Genomic DNA, 12,556 nt, shown 5'->3' with positions numbered 1-12,556 from the left:
AGTCACGTGACTTGACCGAAAGAACCAAAGAGTACATTATATTTATAAAGAGCGCTTTCGCTCAAGGCACTTGACAGAGCTTACAAAACGGTGGACAGAATGGAATGATTTAAATGGCAGGGGCGTGCTACAAGGTATTGAGGAACGAGTGAGCGGCGATAGAGGGGTACTTGGGGATCAGGAAATGGTAGGGGAGGCACTGTAAGGAGCGGAGGGGTGAGGGGAGGCGCGTCTGAGCCAGCGTATGGAGGGGGTAGGGTCCCCGCACACCGTGAGCAATGGCACCACGGGTCTCTTTCGGTGACGCCAGTGGCGGAGGTTCACGTGTTAATGTGTCGTTTCTCTCCACAGTTATTTAAAAGTCTTCCCCAGCCCTAAATCACACCGCTACGTACATCACACTTGCATTATTTGGGTGCCGCGGTGGCTAGATGTGAACGACCTCGCCTGGTATACAGGAGGTTGTGGGGGTTCGATCCCAACCCTGACACTTGTATATTTGGAGTTTGCATATCTCTCTCTCCGTGGTTGTGGATTTTTCTCCAGGTCCTCCAGTTTTTCCTTCCATGTTTACAATCGACACCAAGCATGTATTTGGCTGAAATAAATTCCCACATGATAAGCCACTTATGTTGAGCTATCATTTGTGGCCAGGTCGCTTGTGAAGAGCTATATACAACTCAGTGGAACTTACCTGGTAAAATAAGATAAAAATCGTTCATAGTTAATAACTGCAATTGAACTGGAACTGTTCCAAGACTCTTTAGTCTGGCGTGGGATTCAAATGCTCCGGCAGGGCTGCTGCTGCTGCCATCAAACACAGCACGTGGGTGTGGGGGCGACACAGCCCAGAACACCAAGTCACGCGAGTTTCTAATGGAGCAATTACAAAAGGCAAACTAATCGGCTCGATCAGCTCTCGGGTTCAGATAACAAGCGAGCCGCGAGGGTGGCCGGCCAGCTGGCCGGTCCCACCATTAATTCGGCGGTACAAATCCGCACAGAAAAACTAACGAACGATGAGCGGGGGGGGGGTGAACGTTTTAGCGGAGCACGAGACAGGAGGGAACAGGATTCAAAGCAGCAGCAGTGGCGACGAGCGCTGGCAGCAGCCGACGGTGGAAAGGGCAGTAGAGCGGCAGAGAGCGCTTCAAAAGAACAAACTGTGAACGATTCAAGATCGCAGCGACGCGGTTGACCGACGCGCTGCCGGATCATTCGCTCGATTCAAACACCCGTGGCAGGTGGGGCTGCGTGGCACCGCCCCCAAGTGCGATCCGTCTCACGACGCCGCCACTGTTAAGCGCGCTGCACGAATCCGAACGGATTCCTAGCGTAAGAATCGACTTTCGTTGATTAATCGATGTTACCAAGCGAGTAACAATCACCCCCCCACACCACCACCCTCCCTCCTCTCTATTTCGTGGTGTCGTTTTTTTTTCTTTCCAAATGGAGCCACGGGAATCGAAACGTCGGACATCGTGCCAAATGACACGCAGCGGTACAGCCCAACACCACATCGGAGAGCTGCACGGCACAACTGCGAACATCCACGCAAGACGATTACCAACCCCTCTGCAACATCACCATCATCAAAATCGTTACAAACTCTGTCTATGTCACCATAACCCACCGCCCCCGCCCCCCGGTGCTAGCGTCGGTGCCGCCACCGCCCCCCCCCCACCTTGGCGAGCTGCGGAGACGGAGCGCCCGTCTCCTCGGCGATGCTCAGAGCCGGCGAGTCGTTGGCCAACGGGCTGTCCGTGCCACTGGGGGTAAAGGTCGCCACCGGGGGCGCTGCTGGTGCTGGCACCGGCGTTGCCGCGGGAACCGCAGCAACCGCGCTGGTCGAGGCCACCACCTCCAGCACCAGTCGCCGTGCCGACGGCCACTTGCCTCGAAGCACCGTGTAGCAGATCTGGTCGATGCGGTTGATCATCACGCGGTCCTGTCGGCGGGCACGGCAATGAGGCGGCAGAGATCGAATCAGAGATGGGTTGCTAAAAGGTCAAGGTGGGGGTGCGTATAGCGGGTCATGATAACAGCCAGGTCAAGTGGGGGGGGGGTATTGAGGGGAGATTAAAGCGAGAAGTTAGAGTCGGTGACTCGGGGCCACCTTTAAAAATGTGAAACGACGCAAAATGCTGCCCTCCCGAAGGCGGAAACCCCCAAAACGCAACACCCGTCATGAGTTTGTGCAAAAAATGTGTCTAAATAATCGCACAGAAAGCCTCAAGAGCTTTCCCGCTGCCCGAATGAGCATCGATGGCATTGATGCTCATCTCCCATTTGCAGCCCTCGCAGCAGGGGCAGCAGTGGACAGGGCGGAGTCCACTACCTAGAAGGGCAACATCTGCTGACCTCCCAACACCTCCGACAAGCACGGTTGGCTACGTACGGTGCGGAAGTTGTTCAAGGCACATGCATACGAACAATGTTGACCCCAGTCACGCACCTTGGGCCAGTAGGAGAAGGTGTAGATGGGCTGGTGGGGGTCGGGGTATCCGGGTGGGCACAACTCCCCCTCCTCGCGCACCGAGTCGTCCAGCGTGTCGTCCCCGCGCCCGAACGACGCGTTGCTCTCGTCAGCGAACGCCCGGGGTCGCAACGACCCGGTCACGCCTGCTCCAGAGGGGGACCCGGGGGGGGTTGGGGAAGGAAAAGACGCAAGGAAAGTGACGACACGAAAACGAGACGCGAGAGAGAATCGGTGCCCTTTAGCGGGGTCCTGCGTGCCACAGATCGCTGCCGAGGACCCCAGCCAAGTGCCCCAAAACACTTTTGGCTTCCCTGCAGTGGGGGTCTGTGCTCACGATGCCTCTCCTCCGCTCATCACGTCTGACGGTCACGTTACAACACACGGTGGCCAGCAAGCGGCAGTAGGGCACCGGTCTCCTCCTGTGTGTGCGTGGCGTGCGTGGTTGTTCGTGCCGTGGCGAGCGCGCGCCGCTCACCGCGAGCCTTCAACTCGAAGTCGGACTTCTCCTCGTCGTCGCTGTCCGTCTCCTCGTCGTCCTCCTCGCCGTCCTCACTGCTCTTCCTCCGCGCCTCCTCGCGACGCGCCGCCTCCTCCTGCTCCTCCACCTCCTCTGTCCTGCTCTCCTCCACCACCACCTCCACCTTGACCGGCACTTCCTGCTTCACCTTGACAAGCACCTCCTCCTGCTTCCCCAACGCTTCCTCCTCCTGCTTCCCCAAAGCTTCCTCCACCCGCTTGCCCAACACTTCCTCCTCCTGCTTCTTCACCGGCTCGACCTCCTCCTGCTTCTTCACCGGCTCGACCTCCTCCTGCTTCTTCACAGGCACATCCTCCTCCTGTTTCGTCACCGCCGGCTCGTCGTCCTCCTGCTTCGTGGGCGCTTCTGGCTTCACCGACGCTTCCTGCTTCGTTGGCGCGCCGGGCTCTGCGGCGACGGCCCCGGAGTCCGGTTTCGTTTCGGTGCCGTCGAGTTTCAGGGCAGGCCTCGGCTCCTCCACCTCATCCGCGGGCGGCGGCGCCGACGGCTCCTCGACGCCTGCGGCCACCTCGGCCAACGGCTCCGACTGAAACGAAAACATGGAGGGGGTGGGGCGGGAGCAAGGTGTCCGGTTGGGGTCAGGTGCGTTCGATTCTGGGTTTCGGCCACAACAACCACCACGGTGACAATGGGGCTCTCGAGCCAAGCTGCACTTGTGTAAAAAAAAAATTCTGGCACGTGTCGTGATGGGTACCGCAAGACCCGACCGTGTCCAACCGAGCTGCATTGGCGTCCGGTTGCCGAACAAACACATTATAAGGTCGCGCTCATTACACACACACCAAGTGTTTGCCACAAATGAACCGCGATACGTCGCTGAGCCCGTCAAGGAGCATAAACCACCATCACGCAAACTCCGGTGGTCGTCCTCGCAGCAGCTTTTGGCTAACCATCGAACAAAGACGGTCACCGCATCATCACGCGTCGCTTTCGGAAGCGTTTCTGCGGCCATCTGGAACGCTCTTCCTTCAGATATTAGGAAAGCCACTGGAGCCGTGCACTTTTTAATCATATAGATTGAAAAAGCATTTCTTTAGAACTGTTTTCTGTGTTTAGTTTGTTGTCCTTCTCCCCGCACCTCCAGTGGGTATGGTAGTCTATGAAAGCTCAACATTCAGCTCAACATACGTACATTCACCGCACAAACAACCCGTGCCCTTCAGTTTGGATCACACAATCACACATTCTTTTAACAACTACGCGAACAAACATTACCACACGTGTCTGTAGGTGGTGGGAGCGGAGGGGGGGGCAGCCCCCAGTGTACGGAGAGACAAAGAGACCATTTTAAGAGATCTCAGAATCTGTTCTACGGCGTCTCGGACCACTTATAAAACGCACGCAACGCGCCGCCCGTTGCGAGCTCACACGTCGCGCAAAACGAACGGGCTCTCAGTGTGTGCCGCACGAGCCCATTGGGAATAACATTTTGGAGAAATGCTGAAAAAACCCAAAGACACAAATAAACTTGGGAAACACGGCCCTTGCTCATCCCGCCCCTCTCCCCCCCCAAAAACACCATCACCACCATCATCATCATCACCGCCACCACCACCACCACCATCACTCCCGTTGCCTTCATCGCGCTCTCCACGCTCATCCTACCTTCACGTCCACCACGGCCTCTCCGGCGTTCTCCGCTCTCTCCTCGCTCGACTCGGACTTCACCTCCGCCGGCGTCGGCTCCTCGGCGGCAACGGCGCCGTCCTTCTCTTCCTCGGCCAGGGCCGGCGCCGCCCCGTCGGGGACCTCCTCCAGCCCTTCGTCGGGACCCCCCGCCCCTCCGTCCGGCCCAGCTACCGCCGCCACTGCCACCGTCGCCCCATTAGCGGTTTCGTCGGGGGGGTCCCCCCCCACCGGGGAGGCTGCGGCACGGTGTTGGTGTTGGTGCCGCAGCAGCGCCAGCGCGTTGGCGTTGTTGGTGCTGGAGGAGGACGTCTGGCACTGGATGTACCTGGGGCAAGAGACGCGATTGGTTTGGCGCCGAGTAGCGTTCACTCTCGCTACCAGCAGCAGCAGCGAGAGCGTTTCTTATGAGTGGAGGCATAATGATGCATCAATTGATGTTGATGAATGCGAGTCTGTCTCTATGCGAGTCTACGGGTCTCTATACAAGTCTACAGGTCTCTATGCGAGTCTACGGGTCTCTATGCGAGTCTACGGGTCTCTATGCGAGTCTACGGGTCTCTATGTGAGTCTACGGGTCACTATACAAGTCTACGGGTCTCTATGAGAGGCTACGGGTCTATAAACAAGTACGTGAGAAAGAACGAGCAGCTATCTTCAGCCGCAGGGCCCGTCGGCCCGTAGCACCAGCATTTGACCCTTTTCACAGTTTGCTAGATGCCGACCGTGCCGTGCCCAGCCACACGCTGCTGCTGCTACGGTGACGGGGTCTGGTCGGGGGTCAGGCGTCGGCGCTCACCTCTGCTGCGCCTCGCGGAAGGGCAGCGTGGCGTCACACAAGATGTGGTAGTCGGTGCGGCTGACCCCGTGGCGGGCGGCGCCGATGAGCAGCTCGCGGTCGTGCCGCCCGCACTCCCACCAATCGGGGAGGTCGTAGGAGGGGGCGCACAGCAGCAGGCGCTCCTCCAGCTGCGGGTGGCGCAGCACCTGCTCGCGCACCTTGCGCAGCAGCTGGATACGGTAGAGGGTGCGCGACGCGCGCTCCTCCGTGATGGGGGCCAGCAACAGCGACGGGTCCACGAGGCCTGGCCCGGGATGGTGGGGAGGTGGACGCGAGAGGGAGAGGCGGGGAAGGGACGTGCGCACAGTGAGCGGGGGAGATGCGATAGGTGAGAGACACGGGGAGGGCGAGAGAGCGAGACAGAGAAGGTGAGAAGGACATGGGGAGGGTGAGAAAGACACAAATGCGAAGGATGCGGCGGCGTAATGTGATGACGGGACGCAATAGGCAGGGTGCGGCAGTAGGAAGGCCACTACGGTGCGGGCGGGTGGGGGCGTGCTGGCCACACGTACGGTCGCTCTCGTGCGGCAGCATGCGGCACACGCGGCGGCACATGGCAAGGAAGGCCAGCAGGTACTTGGTGAGGCTCTCGTCCGTCTTCTTGTCGAGCCGCGCGTAGGCGCGGAAGCGCGACCAGTCGAACTGCTGCCGCTCGGGGTCGTACTCCACGCCGAACGTCGACACCACGCGGTAGAAATCCGTCTCCTCGCGGCGCGTCCACCTGGGCGTTCACGTTCCCGTGACGAGGGAGGAAGGGAGGGGTGAGTGACTGCACTCGCTCCAGAAACTTCCCTTGGAAGCGGCGCTCTCAGCTTTTGATCCGGCAACGATGGTAGCCCAATTACCCCAACAGGGATTTGAACTCACAACCTATTTGACCGAGAGGCGAGCGTTCTAACCTGGGCTGAATTTCAGCCGGATGGCTGTGACCGCTAGTCATGGCGCCACCTACTCAAAGTCTGCCAGTAACCCGGAAAATAATCGGTGAGAAATGTCAGCCTTGCGGTCTCGCGCCCCACTGCACCCACCAGCTCCTCGCACGTCCGCACACGTCTCGCGGATGCACGTATCAATCATCAGGCACGTGAGGTGTGTAAACGACTTCATCCGTATTGGAACGGCAAAAAAAATAATGAAAGCGGCAAGAAGTCACGGCCGGCGCCGTCACTCTTGGCCGGACCGGTCAGTTCGCCGGCGCCTGCCTCTCTCACCTCTGCCGGCGCTCCGTCTTGGCGGCCTCGCGAGCCTGGATGAGCTCCTCGTTGCGGCGGCGCCGCCTGCGGTCGGGCTTGGCCGCCGCCAGCAGCCGCTGCTGCTGCTGCTTGTAGCAGCGCTGGTACGCCGTGACGATGCGGCGCAGGCGCGTGGTGAGCGCCGAGCCCGACGGCCAGCCCGGCCGCCCGCTACCGTCGCCGCACGAGCTGCCGCCGACCCCGCCGGCGTCTGTAGGCGGCGCATGGGGGAGAGGAGAAGGTGGGGTGGGGGGTGGGGATGTCGAGATTAGGTCTTTGGGTACAGAGCGCACAGTGCGATAACCATCGTGGCACCGCTCCACACCTGTTGCAATTTTCCAAGCGTATAAATATTGTGCTGTACAAAAAAACAGGGGATACGCCCCCTTGAGAGAGTTTGGAGATTTTGTTATGTCGGGAGTTGACCTGACCATCGATCTGCATGCAGGTGCCGTAACGCCACAGCAGAGGGCAGGAGAGAGACGCCTCCTGACGAGTGTGCCAGCGGCCTTTGTCCTCGCTAGGGGTCGCTCAACCCGCTCAGCATTTATACAATAGTGGCATTTAGAAAAAAAAAGAGTTAATGATTGACCCGGGAAGACTGTTGCGACCTTAGGGACATTTGGCCAGCCCGAGAACACCCGTGCATAGGAGGATATCACACGCAACACTCAAATCCCACTCCGAGAACTCCTGGAGAAGCCAGGCTGGAGCCTGCTTGGCTAACAAGTGCCGACGACGATGACACGGGGCGCATTGACGGTGATTTGGTCAGAGGGTTAATTGGTTGTTAATTGGTTGTGACGAGGTGGGCAGTGCTGCGTACCATCGGAGATCGTCATCTTGAGGTCCGACGACGACATGAAGTCGTCCTGCAACACAGAGGGGCGGGGGGCGTGAGTTAGACCAGCCTGGAGTGACACCGTAAGGACAGGATTTTGTTTTGCGTCTCTCCTTTGCTCGTGAAGTTGCCACCTTCCTGGCGGCAGTGGTCGTGGAGACGATGATCGTGGCTACATTGGTGATTATGACGGAAGTGATGCCAGCGGCAGTGACTTTGGTGCAAGTGGTGGTGGTCGTGGCAGCGGTGGTAGTGATTATCAGTGCCTGTGGGGACTAGATAATAGTGGTGGCGAGTGGTGGTGGTGGTTCTCTCCGTGGTGGATGGTGCGTGGCGCCGCCTCTCACCTCGATGTCGATGTCGTCCCGGAAGGCGGCGCGTGCCGGCTTGTACTCCGGATCCTCGCCCTCGTCGCGCTCAAACTCTCCGCTGAGCACCGGTGACATACACACGCAAACACACGCACAAAATTAATGACCACTTCAATCAGCTCAACACAGAAACACGTTACTTCGTATACTAGAACACTATCAACACTGTCAGTCCTTGGTTGAGCGCTGGGCAGCACTTTCAGTCGTAGAGTTAAAATTGTATTAACCTCGGTTCGGTGTCCTGGCCCGTTTGGCTTCAACAGGTACTTTAAGGAGTGTTTTTTTTCGTCTCCAAGTTTTGCACAACCCTCTGATCACGTGGCCCGAGTCCCAAATAGCAACAGCACCTCGCACGAGAGTTTCTTTCATACGGGATCCTAATTACGAAAGTTATCGTGGCCCCACGCCCTCCCCGCTACAGACAACAGACGGACGGAACCAACGCATCAACGCTTTCTATCTCGGTGGGAAAGCATCGGTAACCACGAACAATAACGACGGTGAGAGCGGCGCCACCAGCACCGCCGCCGCCACCAGCACCGCCGCCGCCACCAGCACCGCCGCCGCCACCACTCACCCGTCGCCCAGATCACCCCCGCGTTGCTCGGCGGCGAAGGCCTGCTGGTCGGGCATGCCGACCTTCTCCAGGAAGCAGAGCGTCGGGTCCGCGCGCATCGAGTTGTACCGCTCATAGCCTGCGCACCGCCACACGCACACGGCCACATCCACGCACCCACACACGCACGCACGCACGCACGCACACCACCACACATGAACAAACACGCAAGCGGATGCGGAAACACCAGACACTAGTACTCACGTTAAATATGGTTTTCATAGGTGGTCAACGATACGCTCCAACTCGTTGCCACTGAACGGTGTACCAAAAGTCCCGTGGCGTGCGCACAAGCAGCGCGGCGCGATGGTGCGACCGTTTGACTGCGCAGGAGGGGTCAAGGTCAGGGGCGGGAGGCTTGGTGGGGGGGGGGCGACCGCACCGTGCTTGAAGACCCCGATGAGCAGGGATTTGTCGGCCGTTGAGTTCCACCAGCTGGCCGGACGGTCGCCCTGGTCGAGATCTGGGATCCACACGTCGATCTCGCTGGGGGCACAGTGCGCACGCACAAGCAGGCAGGGACACGCACGCAAGAATGCACACACAAGCACGCGGGAACGCACGCACACACGCGCAGGAAAACACACGCACAAACACGCACCGCGTATGAGTCACATACTTTGGATTCTATGCAGTACACCAGCCCCAGGGAGAATGTGCTCACATGCATTTAAATCCACTCATTCACACACGCACACACACACACTGTCAATGATACCTGGAGTCGCACCCCTGCAGCACTCGCTCGGCCTGGTCCCCGATCACCTCCTGCCGCAGGTAGTAGAGCATGCGCACCCGCAGCAACACCCTACACAGCAGGGCAGCACAACCACCACCATCATCACGATGACGGGCAACAACCACAACCGCCGTCACGACGACAGGCAACAACCGCCACCATAACCACCGTAGCCACACTGCACAGCAACACCGCAACCACAACCGCCACCGCAATGCCAACGAGCAACAACCACCGCCACGCTAAGGGGCAACACCCCTACCACAACTGGCATCGCCGTCACACCGACAACACCAACCACAACCGACAGCACCAACCACAACCGCCACCACCGCCACACCGACGACAACACCAACCACAATCGACAGCACCAACCACCAGTCGCACTGAACAGCAACGCCCAAATTCCCACCACCGCCACACCGACGAGCAATGTGGTTGGCAAGTCCAAGTCAGCTGTTCGTAATGCGGTTGACAAGTCAACTGTTCGCAATGATCTTCGCGAGTCTGGGCATCACCGCAGCCACCATTCGGTGAATCCTCCGCGGTCCCCGTGTGCAGCTCGCAGTAACGCAAAATGGTGGCGCCAAATCGACGAACGCGAGTCGCCAAGAAACCCAATTTCTGTCTCATTCACCGCTTGCTTTTCCGTTTGTGGTCCCACTCGGACGCCGCCTTGCCCTCGGGGTAGGGCGGGGTGGGCGGGCCCGCTTTAAAATGGGACGGTTGCTCTCGCTGCGACCTTTGAAAGCGAGCTGCCCCCACTTCAACAAGGGGCAGCCGGAACAATTGGTTCGGCACAGCCAGCAGCCGCCGTTGCCGACGCTCCGGTCCGTAAGCGGAATGGTTCGTTCACCAAAATTAACGATGCGTCAATTCAGAATCAGAATATTTATTTATACTGCAGGAGGAATCCGAGGAATCCGAAAGCTCTTTTTTTCGCAGATGTCCAGCAGAGGCGGGTCAGAACGTTACAACAAATGGTACAATAACAGGATGGTAGTGCAAAGAACAGGTAATCTTGACTTAAAGCTTTCGTGACTGTAGGAATTTTAGTTTTTTGTTATTTTCTTTGAACCTATCTACGTGACTTTACCGAAAGACCCGAAGAATACAGGTAAACAAATCACCCAAAAGCCTACGAGTGAAACACAACCATCCCCATCCTACCAGGCTAAGCCCACCGAGGAATTAACTTATTTTCCATAATTGACCTGGCCATAAATGATAGCTCAACAAAAGTGGCTTATCACGTGGACATTTATAGCAGCAGATTAATCTAAATAATCTCAATGCATGTCTCTAAATGGAGAGAAAACCAGAGGACCAGGAGAAAAAAATCCACGACACTACGGGGGAGAGACACATGCAGACTTCCAAATATACAGGGCGTCCAATCGATTATTGATCATGATAAGACTGCTGTGCTCACGACACGCACGGAGAATCAACATTAACCAAAGAACCAGGTCTTGAATCGCAATGGGGGGGGGAGGGGGGGGCGGACGATCACACTCCTCGTCGGCATGTTGCAGACTCTCCGAATAAACTGAACGCTTACGACTCGCAAAGCTTGTGCTGCGTGTGTAGAATGCCTCGTTTCCACCGCGCGTTTGTTTACATCGCCACTTTTAGAGAATCACACAAGGGTAGGTTTTACATGACGACGGATTTGGGTGGGGGGGGGCCTTCATCCAGCAGTTGACAAATTCTGGCTGATTAAGATCATGGCTTGGCACCGACCCACAGCGGCGCGGGGAGATCGGTGACGGATCGCCGATGCGTGGTGACTGCACCATACCATGGGGGTGAGGTGACTCTCCTCCACTCCATATCATTACACAGCCCTCCCCACCTCCCCCCGTTCGGCTCACCCTTCGCTTCTCCCAACCCTCTCTACCCTCTCCTCCTCCTATACCCTTCTCTCGGGAGTGCCGCAGTGGCGATAAGTTAACTACCTCGCCTGGTATGTAGGAAGTCGTAGATTCAATCTCGACCATGACGCCTGTTGTATATGTAATAAAGGACTCTTTCTCAGTGTCGATCTCCGTTGTCCTTTATTTGGGTTCGTATAAATCTCGCTCACACGGCGTCCTCGCTCAGGCCCGCGTCTCCTCCGACGATCACTCCACAGCCACCCTGCTGCTCCGCTCTGCAGCCACACTCTGCTGCTCTGCTCTGCAGCCTCACTGCTGCTCCGCTCGGCAGCCACCCTGCTGCTCCACTCTGCAGCCACACTGCTGCTCCGCCCTGCAGCCGCACTGCTGCTCCGCTCTGCAGCTAGCCTTCCACAGCCCGCTACATATATATGTAATTTGCGTGCGTCTCTCTCTCCCCGTGGTCGCATGGATTTTTCTCCCGAGTTTTCTGTTTTTTCCCCCCACCTCCTCTTCCCCTCCACATCCATCCCCTCCACACTCAAACACCCACCCACCCTCCTCCCCGTCCCTCTCACTTGTTGCACTGTTGCTTGAGGTGCTTCTTGTAGCCTTCGTCCTGCAGGATGACCTCCGGGTTGCTCTTGGTCAGCCAGTCGGCCTTCTCCAGGTCAGGCAGGCCGCTCTGGGCCTTGACCTTCTTGCCCTTGCGGCCACGCGGCACCGGCGCCGACAGGCCTGTCGACGTGGCGGGGGGAGGGGTTGTCGGAAGGTCAGAGGCGAGCGTTACGAGGTCACGAGGTCAGGTTGCGTGAGGCCCCGGCTGGCCCCGCGTGGGACTGCATTTTTTCGTGCGCGCAACTGAAAACTAAAATAGCAATCGCAATTTTTGTATAAACGGAAAATAATGAATCTCGCATCTGTAGGGACACCACAGAGTTCGCTAACCAAAACAAAACTGGGACGTCTTGGTTGCAACGTCCTTCTATTCTGGTGCTCCTCCACAAACGAGGCACAACTACGCATCTCCCTTACGATTAACAAAGATCCCTTTCCCAGTCGGTTTTAACGGGAAGCTGGAATCGTCGGTCACAGGGCCAAATCTACAGGAACTAACGTCGGCATCGGCGAGAGGACGTACCGGGGCACGAGCTGCGAGCGGATCTGTGAGAGCGAACGAGCGGCTCACCCGAGTGGTTCTGCAGCGTGCGCGTCTGCCCGTCGGCCGTGGGAGTGATGAGGTCCCAGATGAAGGCCTTGATCTTCTCGTCGCCGCGGTAGTGCTGCAGGCAGTAGACTACCAGCGAGCGGCAGATGGCCTCCACGTCGCCCTCCGCCAGCCGGCGCTTGAAGCGCCCGTACGACAGGATGTCGGTCCACCGGCCCCAGCTGAGCG

General features: G+C 58.0%; 1 protein-coding gene across 4 annotated transcripts in view; it reads right to left on the bottom strand.

Moving 5' to 3' along the window:
- The window catches only part of LOC144735182 (chromodomain-helicase-DNA-binding protein 7-like), a 106,796-nt gene that overhangs the window by 10,900 nt on the left and 83,340 nt on the right, over positions 1–12,556 (bottom strand). For all 4 annotated transcript variants that reach the window (XM_078617634.1, XM_078617636.1, XM_078617637.1 and 1 more), the window contains 14 exons: positions 12,350–12,549; positions 11,739–11,898; positions 9,263–9,352; positions 8,927–9,030; positions 8,506–8,623; positions 7,905–7,986; positions 7,543–7,588; positions 6,696–6,927; positions 5,997–6,205; positions 5,443–5,728; positions 4,623–4,971; positions 2,955–3,543; positions 2,456–2,622; positions 1,685–1,948 (listed from right to left, as the gene is read on the bottom strand). In XM_078617634.1, the coding sequence (XP_078473760.1) occupies positions 1,685–1,948; positions 2,456–2,622; positions 2,955–3,543; positions 4,623–4,971; positions 5,443–5,728; positions 5,997–6,205; positions 6,696–6,927; positions 7,543–7,588; positions 7,905–7,986; positions 8,506–8,623; positions 8,927–9,030; positions 9,263–9,352; positions 11,739–11,898; positions 12,350–12,549 (2,896 nt within the window). The remainder of the gene's footprint in view (positions 1–1,684; positions 1,949–2,455; positions 2,623–2,954; positions 3,544–4,622; positions 4,972–5,442; positions 5,729–5,996; positions 6,206–6,695; positions 6,928–7,542; positions 7,589–7,904; positions 7,987–8,505; positions 8,624–8,926; positions 9,031–9,262; positions 9,353–11,738; positions 11,899–12,349; positions 12,550–12,556) is intronic.

The sequence above is a fragment of the Lampetra planeri genome, chromosome 54 (assembly GCF_965212315.1).
Source record: "Lampetra planeri chromosome 54, kcLamPlan1.2.h2, whole genome shotgun sequence".
Classification (NCBI taxonomy): Eukaryota; Metazoa; Chordata; class Hyperoartia; order Petromyzontiformes; family Petromyzontidae; genus Lampetra; species Lampetra planeri.
The sequence above is the reverse complement of the archived record's forward strand: the minus strand, read 5'-3'. Positions and strand labels throughout refer to the sequence as shown.